A 27,635-nucleotide genomic window follows, 5' to 3' on the forward strand; every position below is an offset into this window, starting at 1 on the left:
TTCTCTGACGTCAGGGGCCTGTAGTAGGTTCAGGTCTGAGGGGGCAGGTTAGGGTTTGGAGCACAGTCCCTAGGGGCAGGTTAAGAGGGGATGTTGGGCACAGTCCCTAGGGGCAGGATAGGGTGGGTTTGTGCCACCACCCTTAAGGGGCAGGTTGGGGGGCTTGGGGCACAGTTCTGAGGGGCACCATGGGGGGGTTGGGTCACATTCCCTGGGGCAGGCTAGGACTGACAGAGGGATTAGGGTGACCAGAGAGCAAGTATGAAAATGGGGGGAGGGTAATGGAGGGGCAATAGGTCCCTGTATTAGACAAAGCCCCTTAGGGACACAGGACTGGAGGGGAGGGGTCATGGAGTCCAGCCCCCATCTGCGCTGTGGAGCCGTTCATAACTCTGGCAGTGTGGGACCCGCTCTGCTTTCTCAGGGTACCACCAGGCGGCAGGGGGTGCCGCAGGGAGGGAGGGACAACGCACTAAGAGGGCGGGGCGTTCCAGGGAGGGGGCGGGGCTACGCACTAAGGGGGCGGGGGGGGCCGGGGGGGGGGGCGTCCCAATGGGCGGCGGGGGCGGGGCTCCCGCTATTTAAACCGGCTCCGGCCGGCGCGCGCGGCACTCTCCCACACCATGGCGAGCTCTGCCCGGCCCCTGGCGCTCCGCGCCGCCTGCAGCCTGCGCGCTCCCCGCTGCCTCCGCTCCACGGCCGCCGCCGCGCGCCAGGAGCAGCCGGGGGACCCGACCCGGCCGCCGCCGCCTCCTCACCCCGAGCGGGGCTCGGCGCGCGGCGGGACCGGCCCGCGGGGGACGCGCCGGGTGCAGCCGCCGCCGCCCGCTGTGGACTTCGGGGACCCGCGGGAGGCGTTTCGCAGCAAGAGCAGCGCGGAGCTGGTGCGGGCGCTGGTGGTGCTGCGGCTCTGCGCGCTGGAGCCGTTGGTGGCGCGGAGCCGGCAGGTGAGCGGAGCCCGGGCCCCGTGGGCGGGGGGTTCGGAGCAGGCTCGCCGGGGCTCGGCTGCTGCCCCGCGGGGCGGAGCTGGGGGGGCTTTGGGAGCCGCCTGGGGTCCGGGCCCCTCGGGGCTGCGCCTGTGGGCGCGCGTGTCCCGGCGTGGGAGTTGGGGTGAGGAGCTCGGCGTCAGGGCAAGGCACAAAGCCGCAGTGACCCCCCGGGTCAGCCGGGGACCCCCTCGAGCCTGCGCGTAACTGATGCCTTCTGGCCTCCCGCCCTGGCCCTGGCTGTCTCTGGGGTACAGGGTCTGGGGTCGGGTGCTGATAGCATCCTGTCTTTAGTATGATTGTCACGTGTCTCACTGCCGCGGGTGGGCCAGTGCCTGGCATATGGGCTGGAGACCTGGGCCAGTCCTGGTGCTGCTAGGGAACGGGTCTGTGCCCTCCCTCGTGTCCCTCCTCTGTACAAGTGGGGATCATGATTTGGACCCTGTGACTGGCAGAGCAGGGTGGTGTCCCTACCGCTAAGGCCAGAGCTCTGGTGTGACCAGCCCTGGCTGGAGCCTGAGGGCAGACTAATCCATGGCCCTGCGGCTATTGGTGCGTCTGGGTCTTAGGTTTCCCCAGCACTATTTCCTCCACTGAAAGCTAATGCCCGGGTGTGGCGGGGCAAGGAGGTGCCTGCGCCGAAGAAAGCGGTGTCTTACACTGGCTTTGTGTCTTGTAGCTGATGAACCTCAGCAGGAAGCTGCTGGGGCAGCAGCTGTTTGAGAAGCTGATGAAGATGACCTTCTATGGGCAGTTTGTGGCTGGCGAGGACCAAGAGGCCATCAAACCCCTGATCCAACGAAACCGTGCGTGTGGGGTGGGCTCGATGCTGGACTACAGCGTGGAGGAGGATCTGACACCAGAGGAGGCGGAGCGTAAGGAAATGGAGTAAGCATTTGAGTGCTTCTAACTGCTAGTTTGCAGACTGCAGGCAATTAGAAGCAAAGCTTTGGGCAACCTGTGCTGATGGATATAAACAGGGCCGGTGCAAGGAAGTTTTGCGCCCTAGGCAAAACTTCCACCTTGCGCCACGGCAGCTCCCCACCCCAGCTCACCTCTGCTCCGCCTCCTCCCCGAGCATGCCGCCCCTCTACTAATTCGCCGCCCCTCCCAAACAGCTGATTGGCGCTGCAAGCCTGGGAGGTGGGAGAAGTGGAGCGGCCGCTGCGCTGGGAGAGGGAGTCTGAGCCGCACGTGTCAGCGTGCCGCTGGCAGCCCAGCCCAGGAACGCTGTAAAAAAAAAAAATTGGGGGCACCGCTTTTTGGCGCCCCTGAATCTTGGCGCTCTAGGCAACCGCCTAGTTTGCCTTAATGGTAGCACCGGCCCTGGATATAAATACACAACACGGCTAGTATGGCAGATCTCCTAAAGCCTGAGATCAGAACTGGGACCACCTTTGGGGAGCTTTTGTGGTTCATGAGGGGAGCAAGAAAATAGAGCTTGGCTCTTCAAACCTCCTGATGTAGAAAGGTATGCCAGGGAGTGCTGAGAGAGGGGGCAGAGCTAGTGTGTGGGGTGAGATGAACTAGGCAGCAGGTTGTGCTCCAGTAGTGGGTGTTACCTAAGGGGGGGACCATCCAGTGAGGATTTTCCCTTTTTTACCCGCCTCTGTTATCCCGGGGGTGCTGCTGGCCCAGGAGAAGGAACTATCTGATAGTGTGAGTTAAGCTCCTTTTTTCAGGCCTTGTTGCTCAGACAGCCTCGTTATAAAAGGGAATGGCTGGAGCTTGGTGTCCATGCTGCGCTTTCCCAGGGAAGCACACCCCATAACAAATGTGATGTCCCAGTCTTGATTTGGCTGCTTCTGTTCGGTCTTCTGGTCCCTTGGCTTTGATGGTCTCTGTTGATGGTCTCTGTTCCTTTGTTCTACCTCAAACTTATCTTAACCTTTAGATTTGAGCTGGTGACCTGGGAAACCGGTTCAGGCTGTTACACGTTCACCGCAGCCATTTCAAATCGTTCGCTCATTCACACTGTAGTTTGCCCTGTATGGACGTGCTGACCTTGTCTTGCTGTTCTGGTCATGTTCTCCTCAGACTAGCCCATCTGTGAAAAGAGAACGTACAGTTCAGATTTCTAGCTTCCCTGGTGCGAACACCACTCTGCTTTGGCACCAAAAAGCCACCCACCCACCCCTGCCTCCAAAAGATTGTGTAGTTGGGGTGCCACTGAGCATTTTCCTTCTGGGACGTCATCCCACCTGCATGCCCTTTCCCAGAGACGGAGAGGTGGAGCGAAGAATTTACTTGTTCCTTTCCCTGTGTGGAGAAACGGCCTCTTTTCCAAGGACCCAATTTGAGATGCCTTCAAAGGGTCTGATTTTTAAGAAGTGCTGAACAGCCACCCTCTGAAAATTGGGTCCCTAAGCTGTCTCGGGTTGGATCCCCAAAATCACTGGTCATTTGGAAATTCAGGCCCAGCGCATGTTATGCCCAGTTGTTATGCAGACAAAACTACACTGGATCGATTCAGGGGGCAAGACAAAGATGCCACATTTATTATAACACAAGTTGACTTGTGACCAATAACTAATACCTAATACCTCTACACACACACACATCCATCAGATGTTCTGCAGCTGCTGTATAATTACCAGTCCTGAACATAGCTTGAGTCCGTGGCTTGAGTTTGCAGCTTGGGTTCGTAGCTTGTGGCGGCTACCTGGCCAGGAAAGCCGGGCAGAAGGAAGGGCTGGGTCTCTGTTGGGCATGCACCGATGCCCTTCCATGTCCATACCTCATTCACACATCGAACCTAAACTAATAAGATTACAGTCGGGTTTACAAAAATGAAGGTTGCAGCAAGCTTTTACAAAATGGAGTAAGCGTTTTAAAATGGGGTTTGGATTACAATATGGCAAACCGTGAACAGACGTTACAATGTAGGCAAGTGTAATGAATGATGAACAGAAGTTACAATACTGAAACAGTGCAAGTCTGTGATTTAAGCAGGAATTGGATTGACAGTGAAACTTACAAGGGCAACTGGCTGAACAGCTATGGCTCTTAACAAGCATCTTATTGGCCAATTAGCCAGTTATTGGGGTAACCAGTTTCATGAATGAATGTTGTTTCATTCATATAACTTTACTTATGAAGTTACATTAATAAAGTGAACAATTAAAAACAACTTCATTCATCAGTTCTACACAGTCCAGGACCTGTGTGACCCAGCGCGCTGATCTGTACATCTGCTGTGGGATCAGAGCTGCGTTTGGCCAAGCCAGGTTGTCTCTGGCCTGTGGTGCTGAATGGCACCTGCACTAATACAGCATGTGCTCTGAACCAGTGTGCACAGGGTCTATGTCCTCCCCTCATGCAGGTGGGCTCAGGGCTGCTGAATCCTCAAGCCTGGCCTGGGACAGTTTGCTGTGACCTCGGTAGTGGGCGAGGACTAGATTACCGTGGAGCACCTGGTGCAGTTGAAGGGAAATTGTCCTCTCTGCCTCCGCCTGCAAGTGCCTTGGACAGAATGTACCCTTTCAGACTTGCCAAGGGCTTGCCCTTCTTCCTGGTAATGCAGTTGGCCAATAGGGCCCATCCCCTTCCATTTGATTGGCTGTCACTGAGGCAGAGCCTTTAGGTAAGCACTGGAGCTGCCAAGTTCTGTGCTTGAGTCCCCCCTGCAGGCAGATCTAGCCTTGGAGCTGCTGCTGGGATCCCTCCCCATCCTCTGAGGTGTACTCGAGTTCTGCCCCAAAAGGACCATTTCTTGCAAGACTTGTGTCCCTAGATTCCTCCCCTGGTAGGTGCTCAGTCTGCGACTGTTCAGAACAGTGTTTATGCGGGGCTGGGACGGTCGGGAGGGCCTGAGAGTCCTGTTTTCTCTGCAGGGGTGAGCTGCAGACCTGCTTTGCCAGACAGGAAGCTGTTGAGGCACCCACAGAAATCCTTGTGGAAGCTGCCCAAAGACCCAAAAGCAGCTCCGAGCGCACTGTACTCGCTCACCCCCCTTCATCTTCAGGAGCAGGATTTACCCTGATAAATGGATGCAGCTGGTCCACAGTTCAGTCTCCTGCTGAGCTTCTTGTAGGTGTTTGCTAGAGGTGCTGCTCTGACACCTCCCCACGGGATGGGTGGGGAGGGCACTTTGGGGACACCTTGTCCACCGCCTGGTGGACTCCAAACAACTGCCACAGAGCCTGGTCCTGGGCAGCTTCACACATCTGGCCTGCTGGGAACTCGTGCATTAGCTCCCTCCCTTCCACCCCACGTTACTCAGGAAAACTGGTTCCTCTCCCTCCAGGGTCCGGTGTATGTGGCTGAAGGGGGGAAGAGGAGGGGAGGGTGAGCCTTGGTCAGGGGAGAAGGATTTCAATCCACTGCATGTCTGCTGCCCCCAGTCTGTTCTGGCCCCATATGGAGAGTGCAGGGTTGGCATGTACTGGCTGTGAGATGGTGGACATGGCTCAGCTCACTGGCAGCGTTAGAAGTAGCCCTACCCGGCATTCACAGACTTGGTACAAAAGTGGCTGTGGAGGAACGTCTAACAAGCGGTTTGTGCTTTTCCCCAATTAGACATGCGTCCGGTCTTGGCTCTGCCTGTGCAGAGCTGTGATGTGTCCTGGCAACGGATTGTGCTAAGGAGATGCAATAAGTAACTGCACGGTGTCACTAACATGGGCCTGTAAGTCGCCATGCCCACCTGCCAGTGTCCTTGCACGTGGTGTCGGAGTTACTGACAGGAGGTTGGATTTGACTCATCCTTGTAGCAGTTCTCTTGCTGTTTCCAGCAGGTTATTTTGCAAACAGCTTGTCGTCGGTCTTACGCAAGGGTGCAGGCGTTGCTGTCACTGGATTCAAATAGTCTCCCCATACTGCACTCTGCTCTTGGATTGTTGCCTGCTCCTTTGTAATGAATTGTCATGTCTCTGATCCAGGTATCAGTGCAGTAGCGGGTTCATGGAGTATTTTTCACACATGTACTGTTCGACATAAGCTCTCTGCTGTCAGCATAGAGCGGCTACACGAGCAACATTACAGCGCTAGAGCTGTACTGCTGTAAACTCGCTAGTGTAGGCATGGCCTGAGTAACTGCCCAGCAGTGTTCATTAACTTCCTGGCATCTGTTTCTTCTCAGTGAAAGTTGTTAGTAATGGAGCATTAATCCGATGTAATGTTTCCCTGGAGACTTGCCAACTAACTCTCTGAGATCAAACTTGACCTCAGTAGAAGCTACTCCAGACAAATGGTGTTACACCAAGCCCATCCTGAAGGTTTGTCTACACTACAGGTTACGTCCGTATAACTTGTCGCTTGGGTATGAATAAGCCCCCCCCCCCCCCCCCCCCCCCCCGTAAGCAACATAAGTTACACCTACCTAAGTGCCAGTGTGGACTGTGCTATGTCATCGGGTGAGGTCTCACAGAGGTGGATTTATTATGCCAATGGTGTTACCTGCACACTCTAGGGCACCCGCCTTTACCTAGTTCCCAGGGATCAAGGTGTACTCTTCTGTGGGTTTGCAGGACCTTTCTATCAGTGAAATATCCTTAACCTCCCTCTGTTAACAATCACAGAGCAGAATACATGTGCTAAGAACACAATGCTGTCCTCACCAGTCCTGATCGTGCAGGCAGACTTTACTTGTTGGCCAGGCAAGATCAGTCTCACCTGAGTTCTTGTTGCATGTCAGGGTCGTGCATAGGATTCTAGCAGCTCTGCTCTGGGCTGTGTCTTGGAGGTGAGTTCTTCTTTCAGGTCTTTCCTTTTCCTTCTTTTGCCCAGACAGTCTCCTTCTTGGAACCCAGTTTATATAGTGAAACTGGAGTCCTGCTTAGCTATACCTTAACCCAGGGGCCTGAGAAGGAGCCAGAATTTACCCATGTACATTGCCAAAGAGCCACAGTAATACGTCAGCAGCACATCATCAGAGCCCCCCCCACACACATTCCCAGCAGCTCCTGCCCACCGGCAGCCCCGCCAATCAGCATCTCCCCCTCCCTCCCCGCACCTCCCGTTTTGTGGTGTGCAGGAGGCTCTGGGGGAGGAGCGAGGATATGGCAGGCTCAGGAGAGGGGGCGGGAAGGGGTGGAGTGGGGGCAGGGCCTATGGCAGAGCCGGGGTTTAGCAGTGAGCACCCCCCGGCACATTGGAAAGTTGGCGCCTGTAGCGCCAGCCCCGGAGTCGGTGCCTACACAAGGAGCCGCATATTAACTTCTGAAGAACCACATGTGGCTCCAGAGCCACAGGTTGGCCACCCCTGCCTTAACCAATCATTTTACTAAAATGTTACGCAGTTCTTTGTTTTGCAATATGTTAGGATTGGACAATTCTTTGCCTAGTCATACCCCACCACCTTAGTTCATTTAAATCTTGCAAAATTAGTTATGCAACAAAGAACCAGACAAACAAGGAAGCAGGGACCATAGACTCACCCCCCCCCCTTGAGAACCACACAGCAATGCCAATGGCTGCCCATTATCCAGCTAGCTAGGAAGCTCCAGCTGCTCCTCTTGGTGGGAACCTAGTAACACTCCAAGACTGGATGATTGTAACTAGGAACATCAGTCCAGGCCACTTTAACTGTAGCCTGCGTGGTTCACGGCAGCCCCAAGGCACGTGGCACCAGAATGCCACCCCTTCCCACTCCAGGTTCAGGTCACTGGCTTGGTCCTAATCTTTAAAGCCCCTGCTGGGCTGGGGCCAGGCCTCCAGAACACCTGGTTCTCTCTGTGACTCCAGAGACCACCGCCCTCATCGTGCCACAAACTCCAAAGCCAGCATGCTGCTCTTGACCACCCTGGAAGATCCTCCGATCCAGGCCCAGGCTGTGGGGCACTGTGCCCAAGGAGATGGAAATACACTTTAGCTTTGCCTCCTTCAGAGCTGGGCTGTAGGAATTCACAAATGGGGAAGGAATTGAAACACTGCAGCTGAGCCCTGGGAGATGAGGTGCTGGTGTCAGGTGTGTAATTCCTCCAAACCCTGCTGGACCTCCGGGCTAGTCTTGTCTTGTGTGCGCACGGAGCTGGCTGTTCTGGCGCAGGGGGTGTTGGCGTCGCAGTAGGCTGCTTTGCACTCTATTCAAGGGGATGTCTTTTCTCTCCTGGCAAGGTTTATTCCCTTGTTGCTCCATCCCATAAGCTGTTGTGGGCAAATATTTAAGCAAGTCTGGGTTATCTGCTGTGATGTCTTTGCTGGCTGGGATTAACATTCCAAAAAGCAGGCTGTTCCCGGGAGCTTGTCTGTTTGTTCAGCTGGGAAAAGGATTTTCTTCTTTTTGGCTCTATTAAAAGGCAAACCCCGTTCTATCAATGCACCATTCTGACTAATACTTTAAACCCCAGGCCAGGAACCGAAAAGCCGCAGTATTATAATGCTAAAGGAATGTTGACCAGGTGGGCATGTCGATACATGAGCACACGCTCTCCCATGTTAACAAACCAACCGTGAACTTCTTGCTGCTGGTCCGGTTTGCGTTTCACTCAGCCTGGCCGGGCCCGTTTCGCTGCCTGCTACTCAGCCTCTAGCTGCACAGTTGCTCTTGGAGATCCCAAGAGCCGGGCTACACAGGGTCCAGATTTGAAAGCACATACGGTTAAGCCAGCGCAGCCCCTTAGTGTGGGCACAGTGAAGCCTGTGTAAAAGGTGCAGAAATTGACGGCCCTGGCATGTCCCTTCCCCAGCCGTACTTGTAGGAGGATTCTGCCTTGCTGTATTACATGTCCCTTGCTCCCAGCTCTGTGGCTGCTCTCTCCAGGCAGTACCTCTGTCTGTTAAATGCTGCCTCTTGACTTTTCTCTTTCAGCTTTCCCTTGGGGGGGGGGAGGCGAGGCTGGTATTTGCAGCTCTCCTGGCTTGTTTGAATTGCCGGTGCTTCCTCCACTCACTGCCACAATCAGATTAATGCGCCCCTTGAACTGGTCCGTGGGTGCCTAATGCAGAGGCAGGTGGGGTATTGCCTGTACTGCTCTTGGTCTTAGTGCCATTGGCCGTAGCAGAGAGAATGCAGAGCGCTGAGTTCAGCAAGGGGGCCCCATGCTGCTGCCCTTGCTGCAATTGGACAGCTTTGTAGCTCGTTCATATGGAATTTCATTCTGCTTCTAAACCAACCAGAACCCACTGCTGACCCCAGGGCCCCACCAGTCCTTCTCTCAGCTTCATGCTAGGCCTAGCCACTTGTTCGCATGCTAATCTACGGGGCCTCTGGCTAAGAGGAGAGACTCAAATCGACAAGAGGGAGTTTTGCATGAGGGTGGTCCCTCTCGCTGTCCCTATCAAAATCTCGCCAAAGGGTTCCTTCCAGCCTTGCTGACGGCTTGTGAAAGATCATTTGCTGCATATGCTGGGACTTGCACTTTTTTTAGAAAAACCTAGTAAACTAAATACAAAAAACTACATTAAAATTAGGGCTGTCAAGAGATTAAAAAATAATCATGATAAATGGCACTGTTAAACAATAATAGAATACCATTTATTTAAATGTTTTTGGATGTTTTCTACATTTTCAAATATATTGATTTCAATTATAACACAGAATACAAAGTGTACACTGCTTGCTTATTTATTTTTATTACAAATATTTGCACTGTAAACAACAAAAGAAAATAGTATATTTAATTCACCTAATACAAGTACGGTAGTGCAATCTCTTTATAATGAAAGTTGAACTTACAAATGTAGAATTATGTACAAAAAATAACTGTTTCATTTTTGAATGCAATGTAAAACTTTAGAACTTACAAGTCCACTCAGTCCTACTTCTTGTTCAGCCAATTGCTCAGACAAACAAGTTTGTTTACTATCAGAGGGGTAGCCGTGTTAGTCTGGATCTGTAAAAAGCAAGAGAGAGTCCTGTGGCACCTTTAAGACTAACAGATGTATTGGAGCATAAGCTTTCATGAGTGAATACCGACTTCGTCAGACGCATGACACATGCATCTGACGAAGTGGGTATTCACCCACGAAAGCTTATGCTCCAATACATCTGTTAATCTTAAAGGTGCCACAGGACTCTGTTAAATTTGTTTACATTTATGGGAGATAATGCTGCCCTCTTCTTGCGTACAATGTCACCTGAAAGTGAGAACAGGCGTTCACATGGCATTGTTGTAACTGGTGTCGCAAGATATTTACGTGGCAGATGTGCTAAAGATTCATATCCTTTCATGCTTCCACCACCATTCCAGAGGACGTGCGTCCATGCTGATGATGGGTTCTGCTCGACAACGATCCAAAGCAGAGCAGACCGATGCATGTTCATTTTCATCATCTGAGTCAGATGCCACCAGCAGAAGGTTGATTTTATTTTTATTTTTTTTGGTGGTTCGGATTCTGTAGTTTCCACATCGGAGTGTTGCTCTTTTAAGACTCCCGGCAGCATGCTTCACACCTCATCCATCTCAGATTTTGGACGGCACTTCAGATTCTTAAACCTTGGGTTGAGTGCTGTAGCTATCCTTAGAAATCTCACATTGGTACCTTCTTTGTGTTCTTAAATCAAACATGTGATGGGTCATGATCATCCGAGACTGCTATAACATGAAATATATGGCAGAATGCGGGTAAAACAGAGCAGGAAGACATACAATTCTCCCACAAGGAGTTCAGTCACAAATTTAATTAACGCATTATTTTTTTAACGAGCATCATCAGCATGGAAGCATATCTTCTGGAATGGTGGCTGAAGCATAAAGGGGCATATGAATGTTTAGCATATCTGGCACATAAATACCTTGCAACGCCGGCTACAAAAGTGCCATGCAAATGCCTGTTCTCACTTTCAGGTGACATTGTAAACAAGAAGCAGGCAGCAGTATCTCTCGTCAGTGTAAACAGACTGGTTTGTCTGAGCGATTGGCATTGAAAATAATCCAGAAGAGAAGCAGAAGCAGGAGGAAGAACTAGGGCAGGGTCAGTGCTTGGGAAAAGAACAACCACCTGCTCTGAAGCAGGCCTGGAGAAAGAGGGGAGATGGATGCAGTGAGGGGGCTGAGGCCTCAGCTCTCCGTAGAGGGGATGTGCTGGCCCAGTGCAAAGCTTAGGGGTAAGCAGCCCAGGGCGGTACAGGCTGGTGCTGTTTGGTATAAAGACCCTGTTGAAGGGAGATGGGGGCTCATCTATGCGATGGCAGCCCTCAGAAGTGACTGCCACCTATCAGTGTGACACTGGTCACAAAAGTCGGGGCATTTGCCCCAGGGTCCAGCTGAACTAGAGTGTGGACGTTCTGGTTCCCCTGCAGTTTCATGAGGGGAATTTGCTCTCCCCACCTATGGCAGTTTCTCCACCCCAGAGCTGGCTGCCTCATGGGGTGGGGTAGGAATCTTAGCTAACGTTTTCCAAGGCACTGAAGGTCCCACTGATTTTCGTGTGGCAGGGGGAGGTGGTTGCACATGACTGACTCTGATGGGCTTAGGCCCGAAGGAGGCTTTGGAAAATATCCCCTTCCCCGTCAGCGAAGTGCTCTGGGCCCAGAGGCGCTCGAGAGAAGCGCTTCTATGAATAGCTATTGCCGGAGTGAAGAACAGGAAGGATGAGGGGCTTGTGGGGATCTGGGCCCTTGGGTACGGGGAGCTGCCCCCTGTAAAGCCAAGAGAGCTGGTTGTGAGGGGGTGGACTGTAGTCCCGGGGGGCTCCTGGACTGCCCTGGTGCCTGTCTCACCATCTGCTTCCTCCCTCTAGCTCCTGTACCTCTGCATCTGAGAAGGAGACGGGGGGTGAGTGACACAACCGCTCCTAACACGTCCTAGTTGGACACTGGGCTAGAGTCTCAATGGATCAGACCATCCCCTCCCCAGCATGCTCCAGGGCTCTGGCCCTCACGCCCTGGTTGTGCAGAAAGGCCTGGGGCTCGTGTGGCCAATGGGTGGAAAGTACCTTGATCTGTTCGTAATCTGAAAACCCAGGCACAGGCTGTGTTTAAACTGCTTTGGGGGGGCCTCGGCTCACGGGGGGCTCACATTGCTACAGAGCTGAGATCCCGGAGATCGGGAAGCTGCTGAGTTCTCACATAAGTGTTAAGGCTGGAACATCTCATCTGCTCTTGTGCATGGCACAGGCCAGAGAATCCCACCCCGTGAGTCCTGCATCCAGCCCATTGGCTTGTGGCCGAGGTAGAGCAGATCTTCTAGAAGGACCTCGATCCAATGAGCCCTGGGACTTTTTCCTAGGGCGTGAGAAATCCCCCCAGAGGCTTGGGCAGGGCTTGAGCTGATGGGAATGGTGAGAGTAAGGGGGCTTGTTCCAGGGACATGTGGGCTCTTGGGCATCTCCTCCTCTGCTGTGTCTGCAGCACGCTCCCCCTACCTGTCCCCAGGTGCCGCCCAGAGAGAGAAGCAGTACCTTGCGCATCGGGGGTTCGGGGACCGCCGGGACAGGGTCATCAGTGCCCGCACCTACTTCTACGCAGACGAAACCAAGTGTGACCAGCACATGGACATGTTCCTGCGCTGTATCGAAGCCTCAGGTAGGTGCCCTGCATATGCCACCACCAGAGTGCCCTGTGTCGGCTGTGCCCGACTGTCCCTCTGGGAGCATCTGGCCCTGTGCCCCTCCCCCAACAGGCTGCATTGCCACCCATGGGCCGTGGCTCTCCGGGTGCCCTCCTGCTGCAATGCAGAGGCCAGGTGCTGCTGCAGTCTCTGGAGGGTACCCAGCCGGGACGAAGGGCAGATCTGCCAGCTCACATGGGCTTTCTGAATTCCTCCCCCCTCTCTGGATTGCCCTGGGCCGCTTTCCTTTACCTGCCCTGGAGTTACGGATGCTGCAGCCACCTCCGCTCTCTCTGCCTTTGTTTAGGTGGCAGCTCCGAGGACAGCTTTTCGGCCATTAAGCTGACAGCTTTAGGAAGGCCTCAGTTCCTGGTGAGTGAGCGACGCTTGGTGCCAGGACCCCCGCGTGATAGCAGAGGGAGAGGCCGGGAGGAGGGGTGCTCAGGCTGAGACAGGCTCCGGGAGTTACTTGGAGACTCTTCGAGGTGGCAGGAGCTGCAGAGGCGGCAGCTCTGGTGTGTAAAAGGACGGAGGCCCCAACGCTAGATGAGGGCAGCACCCCACCGCTTGGGCTCAGTGCAGCGAGCTGGGTGCCAGGCAGGATGGTCCCTCCCATCGGGTCCAGGCCAGGCACATGCTTATGGATTGTGTCTGTCAGCCATGCTCAGTAGACTCCCTGGGGAGGCCAGTGTCCTGGTCAGGGCAGCAGCTTGGGCCTTAGTCCATCCCTGGAGAGTCAGAGCTCCTCTCTGATGTCTGGCCCAGGCCTCACCTGATGTAGAAGGGCTTGAGCTTGCCTCTTGCTTTGAGGATGGAGAGCTGGCTAAATGCCAGGTTATCTCACTGGGGACCCCCTGCCTAGGGTCAGGTTTAGGGGCCTTGATCTTTACTAGGAGGCTAGTGGGAGGTGCCAGCAGTGTCCGGTTGGGAGCCCAGCAGGGCCAGGCCTGCTCACTTGGCGTGGCAGAGTGCCCAGCTGGGTGGATAGCACCCCTAGGAACAGTCACGGGGGATGGGGGGAGCTCTGAGCCATCCCTGCTGGGGAGAGGAGCAGGGAGCTCACCCTGCGATCTGCTCCCCCAGCTGCAGTTCTCGGAGGTGCTGATGAAGTGGAGGAAGTTCTTTCACCAGATGGCTGCAGAGCAGGGCAAGGCGGGGCTGGCTGCGATGGAGACCAAGCTGGAGGTGAAAAAGCTGCAGGTGAGCTAGGCGCAGTGCTCCCAAAGGAGCTGTCCTCCCCAACTCTGCCCCATGGGCATCTGTGCTGCTCGTGCCCTGGATGCATCACCCTCCTGCAGGACTGTGCCCCCACATTTCTCAGGGGGTTGGGAAATGCTCTGGGGCCTTGGATCAAAGCACTGGGGAGGGCTCTGAGTTACTCCAGAGAATTCTTTCTCAGGTGTCTGGCTGGTGGGTCTCGCCCCCATGCTCAGGGTCTAACTGATCGCCATATCTGGGCTCAAAGGAATTTTCCCCGAGGTCAGATTGGCAGAGACCCTGGGTTTTTTTGCCTTCCCTTGCAGCGTGAGGCACGGGTCACCTGCCGGCTTGAACTTGTGTAAATGCTGGATTCTTTGTAACTTGAAGTCTTTAGACCATGATGTGAGGACTTCAGTCACTCAACCAGCAGGGAGGGGTCTATTACAGGAGTGGTGGGGGAGGTTCTGTGGCCTGCGATGTGCAGGACCTCAGACTAGATGTTCAGGATGGTCCCTTCTGGCCTTAAAGTGTAAGTCTGGAAGGAGCACTGTTCTGGTTCCATGCCCAGTGACCGAAAGAGCCAGTAAAATCCGTGCCCTGTCGCTCCCTAGCCAAGTCGGCTCATTTCTGTGCATTTCCCCCAGTCTTTCCCCTGGGCTGGAATCCCCATCCCCCTTCACAGGTCCCAGTGCACCATAAGTCTCCTGAGATCCATTGTTGCCCCTTCCAGGCAGAGCAATGGAAGGAGCCCCCTTGTGCTGGTACCGGTGAGGTCTGTCCCAGTTGCTGATGCGTGTACCTGCATAGCTCCTGCACTAGCCCTCTTGCAGCCATGAGGCTCGCGCTCCCTTCTCTCCTGAGAGCTGCTCAGCACTAGGGGAGATCCCTCTGGGAAGCGCTGAGTGGCTGTTTGGTGCCTTTGACCCCATGGGGGCTGTGTGGTGTGCAGGAGCTGGCACAGTCCCACCCCACCCATCGCCTCCGAGCAGGGTCACGGCTCAGGGTAGAGTCCGGGCAAAGGCAGCAGTTTGGGGACAGCAGGCAGCAGCAGGGACTCTGACCTGCTCCTTTCTCCTTGCAGGAGACCCTGGCGAACCTTGGGATTGCGACCAAAGCGGAGAGCCAGCACTGGTTCACGGGCGAGGACCTGGGCGTGTCTGGGTGAGCTCCCTCCTGGGCCACAGCCAGCCTGACCCTCTGGCCTTCCCGGAATGTGCTGCCGAGTGGGGAGGGGTGGGCGTGCCACAGAAAGGAGCACGTGGAGGGGTCCCAAAGGCTTCCATTTCAGCCAGTGTGTGCGCTGCCAGAGAGGGGAGCTTCCCGAATCCTAGAGCAATGGCTCTGGGCAGGGGTCCTGGGAGAGGTTGCCTTTCTCAGAGGCCGGGGAGCTGCACTGGGAAGGGGTAAGAAGCGGTGGTGGCCATGTTTGTTGTGGGCATTTTGAGGGGCGTGTTACTTCTCCGAGCGGTAGCTGGCTCGGGTGGAAGGGTTTGCCTGGGTACGTGGCCAGAGTTGCCATGCGGATCCTGCTGCTCTGCCAGGCTCCTGGTGACCAAGGACCTATGCCCAGGGAGCTCTGCTGAAATCCCCCCAAGCTGGGCCATGACGGGCAGCACTGGGCTCTGGGTCACTAATCCAGCCTGACTACTGAGGGAGCTGCCGGTGCACCCCTTGGGGAGGCCGGCTGGGTTCGGGGCCAGTCTGCAGCTTGCTTGGAGCTGGCGCTAATGCGAGTCTTTCTGGCTGCAGCACTGTGGACTTGCTGGACTGGAACAGCCTGATTGATAGCCGAACAAAGCTCTCCAAACTGCTGCTCATCCCAAACATGAAGGTGGGTGAGCGGCACTATTTTGGCCCAGGGAGAGGCCCCAAGGGAACCCTCCTGAGCAGTAGAGCTCCTCCCAGGTAATGGCATGGGACACTGCAGCTGGAGAGCTCCCATGGTACAGTGCTGGACTGGGAAGGGGGCACCATGCATCTGGCCTTCCGATGTCTTAGCCAGTCCGTTCTAAAACTCCCAAGTATCCGGGATCAGCCAGTCACATGGGAGGCGCTTCCTGTCGGGCACTTCATCCTGATACTCGTCTGATCCCTTGATTGCATCCCATTGCTTCTACTTACACCATGCACCATACAAAATTCTCTCACCTTGGGGTCCTCACCCTTCAGCCCCGGGTTACCCTCTCTTTCTGCACCATCACAAAGGGGTTGGGAGGGCTAAGAGTTTGTCCTTGTTGCATCCCTCCATGCACTGGGCTGCAAGGACCTGCATTCCTGACCTCCCCTGGGTGGGCAGTGTCACTAGCACTAGCTGGGGAAATGCAGAATCCAGAGGGCCTGAGCTCAGGTCTTGGCAGGTAAGAGAAGTCAGACCTCTTGTTAATGCGTCATTGCAAGTTTGGAGTGTGCTGACTGAATGTGGAAGAGGAGCCACTGGGTGGGACAAACTGAACTTGATAGAACTGAGACATTCAGGGAATTGTTGCCTGATCTATTGATTAGGTCAATTTGTTTTCCCCCGTTACCACGCTAGAATTTGGTAGGTTCTTGACCCAGGATCAGGCCTGGTATTATCAGAGCTCCTGATTTGGGAGCCACAGGACGCAGGATTGCAACAGTCACACTTCAGCTGTCACACTGTTTCTAGTTTTATTAATACAGTTCAGAGCCACAAACACTAACCCTGTGAGGCAGCTAGAGCTAATACAGATGGAGCTGAGCATCCCTAGACTCTCGCCATCCTTTGAAAAACAGCCTCGGGTATTAGTTATCTTCCCCCACACCATCCTCAAGAGCCACACCTCTCAAGCCACGCAAGCTGGGATACAACTTGTGTTATACCGACACCACTAGGCCTAGTGCATATTCAGGGGGGGTTTCAGCCCCTTTTCCTTCTTTACAGTTCCTCCCCCTACTAATGGGGTGCCCTTCTCCCATGGGCCTTTACCTCAAGCTTATTAGCATAGATGTCAGATAGATCCCATGACATTCTTGGGGTCAGACATCTGCTGATGTCCCTGACTAAAAATATCCCAGGCTGGTATCAACTAGTATGTCATGGTTGCAGCAGTTTAGTCCCTACCGCACTCTGCCTTGTGCTGTCTTATGATCTAGGGTAACTCCCGGTTAGCTACTCCTGTTAAGGCTTTTTAGGCCTTGGGCCTTGATTAGTTTAGCTAAGCTACTGTCTTAGTTATTGAGGCTTGTAAGCTCATTGCATTATTAACTTATACCTATGCCTCACCTAGCAAGAACCTTCACCTATAGGCTACAACGGAGCCATTAGAGGTGAGGGGAGATGAACACAACCCTGTTTTGTGGTGGAGTAGCTGAATTAAGGTTGTCTGCAAATGAAAGGGCCACAGACCTAGGACATGGAGGTGGGGCGCCCACAGCCAGGAGCCATCTGGGAGCCACTCTGCTTGCCTGTTACGGACACTCGGAGTGCTAGTTGAGGTGTCTATGGCTAAGCCAAGACTTGAATTTGGGGCCAGACAGAAGTGAAGGAAGAGCCCTACAGCAGCAGACATGGATGTAGGCGTCTTCTGCATTGAAGCGATGCTCAGATGGCGATCGGGAGCTGGTAGTGGCAGGGAGGGGTGACTGGGTGAGGCACCTGTCAATACTCCGTGCCAGTGTGGGTGATGGTAGAATGTTGCTAGCTGCCACACGGGTAGGAGTAAAGCCGGTGGCAGGGTCCTTGGCTCCAGAGGGTAGTAACAGGATGAAATGGCCTTGGTTGATGCCAGGCTGGGCTCTGAGGACAGAACTTGAACAGGATGGAGGAGATGGTTGGTCAGATGTACGTGGCAATGTGTGCAGATGCCCTCCCAGGCTAAGCAGAGCCCTGTGTGGGAACAGGTCTGGGGGGGGGAGGGGTGGCTAGAATCCATCTACCCTGGATGGAGCAAGGGCTCTAGGGTCCTCTCTGAGGCCCCAAAGGTCAGTCCTGGGGCTGGTTTTGTTCAATATATTCATTAATGATCTGGAGGATGGCGTGGACTGCACCCTCAGCAAGTTTGCAGATGACACTAAATGGGGAGGAGTGGTAGATACGCTGGAGGGTAGAGATAGGATATAGAGGGACCTAGACAAATTAGAGGATTGGGCCAAAGGAAATCTGATTAAGTTCAACAAGGACAAGTGCAGAGTCCTGCTCTTAGGACGGAAGAATCCCATGCACTGCTACAGACTAGGGACCGAGTGACTAGGCAGCAGTTCTGCAGAAAAGGACCTGGGGTTACAGTGGACGAGAAGCTGGATATGAGTTGACAGTGTGCCCTCGTTGCCAAGAAGGCTTAACAGCATTTTGGGCTGTATAAATTGGGGCATTGCCAGCAGATTGAGGGACGTGATCATTCCCCTCTATTTGACATTGGTGAGGCCTCATCTGGAGTACTGTCCAGTTTTGGGTCCCACACTACAAGAAGGATGTGGAAAAATTGGAAAGAGTCCAGGGGAGGGCAACAAAAATGATTAGGGGGCTGGAGTACATGACTTATGAGGAGAGGCTGAGGGAACTGGGATTGTTTAGTCTGCAGAAGAGAAGAATGAGGGGGGATTTGATAGCTGCTTTCAACTACCTGAAGCGGGGTTCCAAAGAGGATGGATCTAGACTGTTCTCAGTGGTGGCAGAACAAGGAGTAATGGTCTCAAGTTGCAGTGGGGGAGGTCTAGGTTGGATATTAGGAAACACTATTTCACTAGGAGGGTGGTGAAGCACGGGAATGGGTTACCTAGGGAGGTGGTGGAATCTCCTTCCTTAGAGGTTTTTAAGGCCCGGCTTGACAAAGCCCTGGCTGGGATGATTTAGTTGGGGACTGGTCCTCCTTTGAGCAGGGGGTTGGACTAGATACCTCCTGAGGTCCCTTCCAACCCTGAGATTCTAGGATTCGATGATTGCTGCCTCTTGGGGCTCCAGCAGCTCAGAGCTGTAGCAGCGCTGCACTCATGTCCCCGCTAGAGCAAGGGAGCTGGGCCCTGCGGGTGTCAGCAGCCGAGCTGGGCTCTAATCTGCTCTTCCCAGACGAGAAGGTGGGGCGGGGAGACAGGGCTGAGGCGGATGCTCAGGCTTCACCTCTGCACAGCCCAGTGCTGCCGGCCTGGCCTGAGCAGAGAAATGGGTTGGACGCGCACCAGGCTGTCTCGGCCAGGCCTGCCAGTGGAGCCGTTCCCCTGGCATGGAACCAGGGCAGGTTCGGGGCTAGGGGCGCAAGGGTTCTCCTCTCTCAAACAGCTTCTTGTGGGGCTCCATCCTGCTTCCCAGGCCCTGCCCTGTACCAGCTTCCACAGCCCCGCTGAGCCAGCAGCTGCCATGACCCCAAGCACCTCACCCTCTACACCCTTTCTGTAACATCTGGGGACCACCAGCTCTGGCTCCGGCTCCCAGTCGAAGGTGGCAGGTGCACAGGGTTGGTGAATGGGGCTGGGTGGCTGCCCCTTAGAGTCTGGAGCATGCTGGTCCTCCTAGGAACCTGATCCCAGCTGGGCCCCCTCCCACTGCACTTGGATGCACCCAGTTAAGCACACGATACTTGTCCCACGTGCCTGCACCCAACGTGTGTCAATGGGGAGGGAGTGGATAGCTGCATGGGCTCTTTGGGTTGGCGCTTGTCCTGATGCCTTGTGCCATGTCCTGCTCTGCACCTGGGTGAGGGAGGGAAGGCTTATGGTCTGTAATGCCCAGGCTGTGGCCACGGGGGGGATAGCACTGAGGTGCTTCTCCTTTCAGACCGGCCAGTTGGAGCCTCTGCTCTCGCACTTCACCGAAGAGGAGGACCTGCAGATGAAGCGAATGCTGCAGAGGATGGACGTCCTGGCCACGGTTAGGAGCTGCCCTGCCTGTACCATCATAGGGGTCTTGGTGGGAAGTTCTCCCAGCCAGGGAGGGGTAGAGTGGGCCCTGACCCCACGGTGAGGGAGATGGACCTGCTCACCCATACCCCAGCATGGCCTCGGTGCCAGAAGTGTTTGGGCTGCTCTCAGCGGCCCTAGGGTCGCAGGGCTCTTCTAGCAGGTGTTCCCTGGACGCATTGGCCTGCATGTGAGAGAGTGGTGCCATCTGCAGGACCTGTGTAGTACTACACACAGCAGTGGGTTCGGGGTTGGCCCTGCAGACTCCACCTGGGCAGAACCTGTTCACTGCTTGTGGCCTGACCTGAGGAGTGTCCTTCCCCTTGCAGAGAGCCCTGGAGCTGGGAGTGAGGCTGATGGTGGACGCTGAGCAGACCTACTTCCAGCCAGCCATCAGCCGGCTCACCCTGGAGATGCAGCGCAAGTTCAACATGGAGGAGGCTGTCGTATTTAACACCTTCCAGTGCTACCTGAAGGTGAGGGTCTGGCCGGTGCCAGCTGCGGGCAGGGGAGCTAGAGCCAACGGTGTGTGGGGTGCAACCTGCCTGCCTGAAGGGCCCCAGATGCAGTGGTGGCAGCGCGCCAAGCAGTGGTGGCAGGTAGTGGGGTGGAGATGGGTCATGCTGTAGGAGGAGGCGGTGCTCCAGTGGCAGCTCAGTCTCGAGGCAGAACTCCAGGAGCAGGCGTGGAGCCTTGCTCCCCTTTTTCCCCCGGACAGCACGTGTCAGTGCAAGGAGTGACTGCTCCTGGCTGTGGATGGCACCGCTCCGCCTTTCCGCTGCAGGAGGCGTACGACAATGTGACGATGGATGTGGAGCTCTCTCGCCGCGAGGGCTGGCACTTCGGGGCCAAGCTGGTCAGAGGCGCGTATATGGAGCAAGAGCAGGCCCGAGCTGCCCAAGTCGGCTACGAGGATCCCCTCAACCCTACGTACGAAGAGACCAACGAGATGTACCAGAGGTAGGAATGCCAGAGCTGGGACGCCAGGGTGAGGAGGTGGTGCCCTGGGCACATCCCTGTACCCACATGTGATCTGTCCTGCAGGTGCCTGGACTACGTTCTTGAGGAGATCAAGTACAGCCAGAAAATCAAAGTGATGGTGGCATCGCACAACGAGGACACGGTGACGTTCACCATTCGCAGGTAGGAGCAGTGGGTGCCAGGCCTCAAATAGCGGTGGGAGGTGGTGTTACCAGATTTGTCCATTACTTTGGGGTATGCTTATTTATTCGGGTTACTCTGCTGGGGAAGGGGATTTTGTAATCCTATCCATGTACTGCTTGTGTCACTTGTGTTTTCATATGGAGCGCTACTTCTCCCTTCTGCAAGTCCCCTCCCAATGGAGCTATCCTGCAGGACCTAGGTTCCCTAGGGCTGGGTTACTCCAGCCCCAGAACCGGATGAACACCCACACACACACATACATTAACAGAGCAAGTCTGAGCGAACCGGGTCAATCAGCACTGTCAAGCTGACCCCTTATATGTCTCTGGACTCACTGGGCTGGATGAAGCAGCACTTTCAAGCTGTCTCTCCTTATATGCCCCTGGGCTCCATGGACTGGGTCAAGCAGCACTTTCAAGCTGTTACCCTTATGCGTCCCAGATTCAGCATGTCCCTTTCCCCACTCCCCCAACACAATTGTACTGGCAGTAACCTACTTGATGAGCAAACCCCACAGTATTTTGGGCGCTGCCGGGATCTTTAGCTTAGGTAAAAGAAGCGTTGCTGTAGAGTAAATGGGGGAAGCTAAAACACAAACGAGTAAAGTTCAGCAAGAGAGAGAGAAGTAACTAACTTAACCATAAAAGTTATTTATTGAATAAGTGATAACTACACAAGGAGAGCTAAATCAACATAACATACATGATTAAAGGCTAATACCTAAGGTAGACAGGAAAATGAAGAGAGAGAGAAAGAGAAGGAGGCCTCACCGCTCCGTGAAGCTTGAACTGGTCGGGGTTCCCAGATGATGGTGGTAGCTGAGGGTCCTGAGGGCAAGAGGCAGGCAGAGTCCCCAGCACGATCAGTGAGGAGACGATGGAGTTCCAGTGGAACTGATGCCTAGTTTGGATCTAAGCATCAGAACCCTGACTAGAGGGTGAGGTGGGATTTTTGTAGAGAAAATACAATGGTTCAAGGGAGAACACTAGATTTGTTTATAGGTAAACTGATGACTCAAGGGTTTTCTTTAGGCTAGACCATAGGAGCTGATCACTCTTGGCTATGGGTGGTGTTTTCTTCCAGGGAGCTCACAATGCAACTAGGCTGCTTCAGTATTTGGATATTAATTAAGGATTTATTACTAGAATTGGTCTGATAATTGCTGAGCTGGGTGTGTGCAGACATAGGTTCATTAGCATCTGGAGCAGAGATTCCCATGATGCAGTGCTTCCCTGCTTTTTTTGGTCCCAGAATTTAGTTTGGTTTTCTGTTCTCCATTCTGTATGTAAATTGAAATGCTTTAATCTTGTCACCCTTGTCGGGAGGGGTCTAGGTTTGTCTCCCAATGCCCTTCACTGCTCTCTGCAAGTTTTTTCCTCTGGGTTTTTCTTTAAGCAGAGGCTGGGGGGGGGGTGTCTTATGAGTCAGGCTGGATACTGCACCCTGGTTCCCCAAGAACACAGAGGTGTCTGGTATCAGTGGGGCTGCAGCAGAGCAGCTGTGTGGGAGCCTAGGATGGGGATAGCAGGGGCTGCTATTGCAAGAAGGCATTGAGGGGTGGCAGCAGAAGTGTGGGGGTAACGTTTGCACAGCATCTGACAGCACTTGGAACAGTGGCTGGCCAGAGCTAGGGAAATGTGAATGGCTAGGCAGCAGTTCTGCAGAAAAGGACCTAGGAGTTACAGTGGATGAGAAGCTGGCTATGAGTTGACCATGTGCCCTTGCTGCCAAGAAGGCTAACGGCATTTGGGGCTGTATAAGTAGGGGCATTGCCAGCAGATGGAGGGACGTGATCATTCCCCTCTATTCCGCATTGGTGAGGCCTCATCTGGAGTACTGTGTCCAGTTTTGGGCCCCACACTACAAGAAGGATGTGGAAAAATTGAAGAGAGTCCAGGGGAGGGCAACAAAAATGATTAGGGGGCTGGAGCACATGACTTATGAGAAGAGGCTGAGGGAGCTGGGATTCTTTAGTCTGCAGAAGAGAAGAATGAGGGGGGATTTGATAGCTGCTTTCAACTACCTGAAAGGGGGTTCCAAAGAGGATGGATCTAGACTCATCTCAGTGGTAGCAGATGACAGAACAGTGAGTAATGGTCTCAAGTTGCAGTGGGGGAGATTTGGGTTGGATATTAGGAAAAACTTTCACTAGAAGGGTGGTGAAGCACTGGAATGGGTTACCTAGGGAGGTGGTGGAATCTCCTTCCTTAGAGGTTTTTAAGGCCTGGCTTGACAAAGCCCTGGCTGGGATGATTTAGTTGGGGATTGGTCCTGCTTTGAGCAGGGGGTTGGACTAGATGACCTCCTGAGGTCCCTTCCAATCCTGATATTCTATGATTCTAAAGGGGCTGGAAGGGAGGGGGCCTGTGCATGAAATGGAATTGAATTCATTTACCTCCTTGTGCAGTTAGGAGAAATTGAATCGGGGCCCTGGGATGTCTGGCAAACAGGAGATCAGACCCTGGCAGAAGCAGCTTTCAGGAAAGGACTTTGCTTGCTCTGCAGTGACCTTTCTGGCCTGTGGATGTAAATCTGTTAGCTCAGACCGGTGATGAATGCCAGACTCCTGGGTTTTTGTATCAGTGGGAGTATGAAAGTCAGTGACTGCAGATGTTGCACAGCGGCCGGACGAAGATGTGCTGGGGCTGTAAACTGTTCCATGCAGCACTGTGTGCTGGGCAGATGCGTGGGTGAGGGCATGCAGCGGTTCCAGGGAAGAGCTGTGCCAGGCACTCTGAGGGGATGGGCACTAGGTACCCAACTCTGCCATGCTTCTCTTGCAGTCTGCTCCTTTTTTACCCTTGGGGAAGTTTGTTAATCCAGGACTGTGGGTAATAGACCTCTGGAAAAGGAGCAGGATTCCCTGACCCAGAGGCTGCTTCACTGTCCCTCCAGCTCACTCTGTCCTTCTAGTGTAGCATTTCCTTTCTTTATTGTTCTATGGAGCTAGGTCTAGCTCCTAGAGCTGGAAGGGACCTTGAAAGGTCATTGAGGCCAGTCTCCTGCCTTCACAGCAGGACCAAGTACTGTCCCTGACAGATTTTTGTCCCAGATCCCTAAATGGCCCCCTCAAGGATTGAACTCACAACCCTGGGTTTAGCAGGCCACTGAGCTATCCCTCTCCCCTTCCTGCTGGGCATCTCCTGATGTGACTCTGTGGTGCTTCCATTACAGAATGGCAGAGCTTGGCATTCATCCCTCTGAGAAAAAGGTGTACTTCGGGCAGCTGCTGGGCATGTGTGACCAGATCACCTTCCCTCTGGGTAAGTGGTGTGTTCCTCTGGGCGCCCAAGAGGGGGAAGGGCTGGGGTTTGCTGTGCTGTTTTCAGTCAGTGAGTAGAGAGCTATCTGACTGATATTTTTTTTAAAAGGCCTTGAACAAGATCTCTCATGCGTGATTACTAAAGAGACGAGTCATGAGGTAGGAGGCTAGGTGTTATCATGGATCAGAAACTGGCTGAGAGGAAAAACAGGAGGAATACGTCGCTTTTGTCATGGCAGAAAGTTAAGAGCAGGTGCCAGAAGGCTGCGCGTGCGGGGCAGGGTTTAATGGTCTGGGAAAGGGGCCAAGCAGTGAAGTGATGCAATTTGCAGAGGCTGTAACTTAGGTTAGTCAAGTCCAACGTGGGCATGGCAGAGCTTCCGAGGGGCCTGGCTAGGCCAGGAAAGAGGGCAGCTCAGTGCTGAGTAATGCAGGAGAGGACACAATAGCTTGTGCACCTTGCCACGTTGTAACGAACTGTGTGAACTCAGGACGGGCCAGTGTGTGTGGCCAGCTCACTGAAGATCTGCTCAATGCATGGCTGTGGTCAAGTCCAACCAGATGTTAAGGTGCATAAGAAACAGGACGGAGAATATAGTCGTAAGTTCATTATACAAATCCGTGGTTGGCGCACATCTGGATCCTGTGTACTGTACCTTTCTCACCCGATCTCAAAGGATATTGCACCGTTAGAGGGGCACAGAGCCAAGTGACAATGACCAGAGGCAGGAAAGCTTTGGATGAAGAGATGGAAAAGACGGGCACTGGTCTCCTTTGAAAGGAGATACATACATAAGGGATAGGATAGAAGTGTATAAAATGACTGATCTAGAGAAGGGAGATTGTGTGCTTGTCCTCTGTCTTAGCACCAGAGCAAGGAACATCCAATGACATTGGAAGGTGACAAATTCAAAGAATAGGAAAAAAGTGTTTTCATTCTAGGTGTAACGAGACTGTGGAACTCACTGCCACAGTGTATTAAGGCACATTCAAAGGCTATTGGACACTTCTATGGGTAACAAATAGCCAGAGGAGTTGAATTAAATTTAAAAAGCTCAAGAAAAGACATCAACCCTCCTGCTCCTGGGCTGGAGCTCACTAACTACTGGAGGTCAGGAGGGGACTCCCCTGGGGCAGGAGACTATCCCATCACTACCTATTGTGAGGTGTCTTACACCTTGACCTGAAGCAGGATACTGGCCTAGTGGGCCATAGCGCTGACCCAGTCTGGCAATACCTGGGTCCACACTGGCCTGGCTTCAGGAGCTCTGATGCACCTTCATGGTGGAACTGCTGGCTGCTCTTAATCACTAAAGCTTGTGGGACAATTGGAAGAGCTGATCAAGTGGTTTCTTCCCCCCTTGGCCTGTGTAAGTAGCCACGGCATCAAATCCCATCCTCTGCAGCAGTCTCCCCGCATGCTCTGCTGACACAGGCACGTTCGCACTCGCCAGCATTCCTCTGCTATGCCTACAGGGAAGAGGAGGAAACAGACCTGATGCCGTGGCTACTGTGGCACTAAATCTACATGGGAATGTCGTGCACGTGGAGTTGTGGTGTGGTCTGCCTGTGGCACTGTGCAGAGCTGCCCAGCGCTGCTCCACCCTTGCTTTAGTCCCTCGTAGGACAGCGCTGCTCTAGCTGCCTGGGCTGGCGCAGATGAGGAGCGCCGAGGCCCTCGGTAACGGTTCACGTGCCTGTCACTAACGCAGCGGCGGTGCTGGGCTGTTACTCTTCACCCCGCTGGAGCCGCAGCAGTTTCCTTGGCAAGCTGAGGGTGGCTTGGCCCCTCCAGTCTCCTTCAACCAAGTCACTGGCCTGCTGGCGCTGGCTGGCAAAGACCAAGTTTGTCATAACTTGGGTGTTACCTGCCTCTCAGGACTACTGCGGAATGTTTCAGACATGTTCTCTCTGGCTCATCTTCCTCCGCTCTGCTTCATGGGAGAGTCACTTAGGTTCAGACTGGAGTCTGAACCTTTCTCTCGAGTCCCTTTGGTACCTTCAGAGCATTTCCAGAATTGTCCCTCCGTCCTGTAGCACCTTGGGGCGGCTCTCGCTCCTCCCTGCATCCCGTCTTGTGGTCTCTGCAGATTTCTACATGAAGCATGAAAGGGTTCAACGCGCTGCAGTCAGACTGTAGTGAACGTGGTGAGGTGTAACAAAGGAATGAGAAGAAATGGCGTTAGCAGATCATGTAGGGTGGCTCTTTCCTGTTGGGCTGCCTCGAGGCCAGGGTGCAAATTCCTTTGCTTGGGACGTTAAAACAAGAGTGCTCTCTGCAGTGAGTAACTTTCCAGAGGCCGCGAAGGTGATCTAGCTCAGGGGTGGGCAAACTTTTTGGCCCGAGGGCCACATTGGAGTTGTATGGAGGGCCAGGTAGGGAAGGCTGTGCTTCCCCAAACAGCCTGGCCCCCGCCTCGTATCTGACCCCTCCCACTTCCCACCCCCTGACTGCCCCCCTCAGAACCCCTGACCCATCCAACCCCCCTGCTACTTGTCCCCTAACTGCCCCCCCTGGGATCCCACCCCCTATCCACACCCCTGCCCTGGACAGGCCCCCCAAGACCCCATGCCTATCCAACCCCCCAGTCCCCTTACCCCCTCCCCCGCAGAACCACTGCCCCCTGCCCCCTGACTGGCCCCTGGGACCCTCCGCCCCTTATCCAACCCCCCAGCCTACTTACCATGCCACTCAGAGCAGCATGTCTGGCAGCCGCGCTGCCTGGCAGGAACTTGACACGCTGCGGCTCTGCTTGGCAGGAGCACGCAACCCCGCTGCCCAGAGCGCGGCCCGCGTGGCTGCGGGGGGGGGAACAGCAGGGGAGAGGGCCGGGGGCCGGGCAGAACGGTCCTGTGGGCTGGATGTGGCCAGCGGGCCGTAGTTTGCCCACCTCTGGTCTAGCTGCACTAGGAGCATTTCCCAGGTGCAATTCCAAAGTCTTGCTCTGGGAGGCCAGATTCTGAGCTGGTGTGAACTGGTGTCTCAGCAGTCAATGGAGTGGGGTTGATTTGCACTAGCAGAGATTCATGCCCACTGTATCCTGTAAGTTACCTTGATTTCTCTCCTCAGGGCAAGCAGGTTATCCAGTCTACAAATACGTTCCCTACGGCCCTGTGAACGAAGTGCTGCCGTACCTGTCCAGAAGGGCCCTGGAAAACAGGGGCTTCATGAAGAGAGCCAAACGCGAGAGGGACCTCCTCTGGAGTGAGTTCAAGAGAAGACTGATCACTGGCAGCCTCTTCTGTAATCCAAGCCACTAACCTGCCCTGCCTTGGGCTGGGATATGCTGCAGCAAATGTCCCAGACAGGCAGACCTAGCGGCTTTTTAATAGAACTGCTGCTGTCTTTCTCCAACTACCCTTTCCCACCAATCTCAGTCCTCCCCGCAGAGGCCTTCTCCCGTGGCGAAGACCTTCTCTAGTGCATTAATATCTGACCTGCACCAGTGACCCTCCAGTAAACATCTCCGCAGCGGGCCCACGTCACTGTCCCTGCTGTGGGATGGTTCAGGAGCAGCCGTTTCCTTAAGGACGTCCTTACGCCCGTGCAATTAAATGTTGTCCTAGGACACCGTTGCCTCTCTGGGATTTAATACGACTGCAGAATGGCCCCCAGTTAAAGGCAGGGCTTTGTGGGAGAGCAGCGACAGGGTAAAACAGTGGGACTCTCAATCGTGTCACTGCAAGCTATAGCCAGCGGCTTGTGACTCTGTCCATCTTCCTGGTGCTGGCAAGATC

General features: G+C 54.2%; 1 protein-coding gene across 1 annotated transcript; it reads left to right on the top strand.

The window, feature by feature from the left end:
• The first annotated feature begins 763 nt into the window (after positions 1 to 763).
• Positions 764 to 27,158, top strand: LOC112118089 (proline dehydrogenase 1, mitochondrial-like). Its single transcript, XM_026661214.2, has 14 exons — positions 764 to 947; positions 1,666 to 1,874; positions 11,610 to 11,644; positions 12,244 to 12,393; positions 12,726 to 12,790; positions 13,502 to 13,618; positions 14,700 to 14,779; positions 15,368 to 15,449; positions 19,350 to 19,442; positions 19,801 to 19,947; positions 20,256 to 20,431; positions 20,516 to 20,614; positions 23,810 to 23,898; positions 26,968 to 27,158. Exons 2-14 carry the CDS (start codon positions 1,669 to 1,671, stop codon positions 27,156 to 27,158), a joined length of 1,530 nt encoding a protein of 509 aa, XP_026516999.1. The 5' UTR covers positions 764 to 947; positions 1,666 to 1,668.
• The last annotated feature ends 477 nt before the right edge of the window (positions 27,159 to 27,635 follow it).

The sequence above is a fragment of the Terrapene carolina genome, unplaced genomic scaffold (assembly GCF_002925995.2).
Source record: "Terrapene carolina triunguis isolate 2854851 unplaced genomic scaffold, T_m_triunguis-2.0 Scaffold951, whole genome shotgun sequence".
Taxonomy (NCBI): domain Eukaryota; kingdom Metazoa; phylum Chordata; order Testudines; family Emydidae; genus Terrapene; species Terrapene triunguis.

What these genes read in the sequence shown, in the direction of transcription:
- LOC112118089 (XM_026661214.2), top strand. Translation starts at nt 1,669, where the DNA reads ATGAACCTCAGCAGGAAGCTGCTGGGGCAGCAGCTGTTTGAGAAGCTG. An exon ending in GCGGAGCGTAAGGAAATGGA is followed by an intron (nt 1,875 to 11,609) that starts GTAAGCATTTGA and finishes TCCTCCCTCTAG; the next exon opens with CTCCTGTACCTCTGCATCTG. An exon ending in ACCAACGAGATGTACCAGAG is followed by an intron (nt 20,432 to 20,515) that starts GTAGGAATGCCA and finishes TCTGTCCTGCAG; the next exon opens with GTGCCTGGACTACGTTCTTG.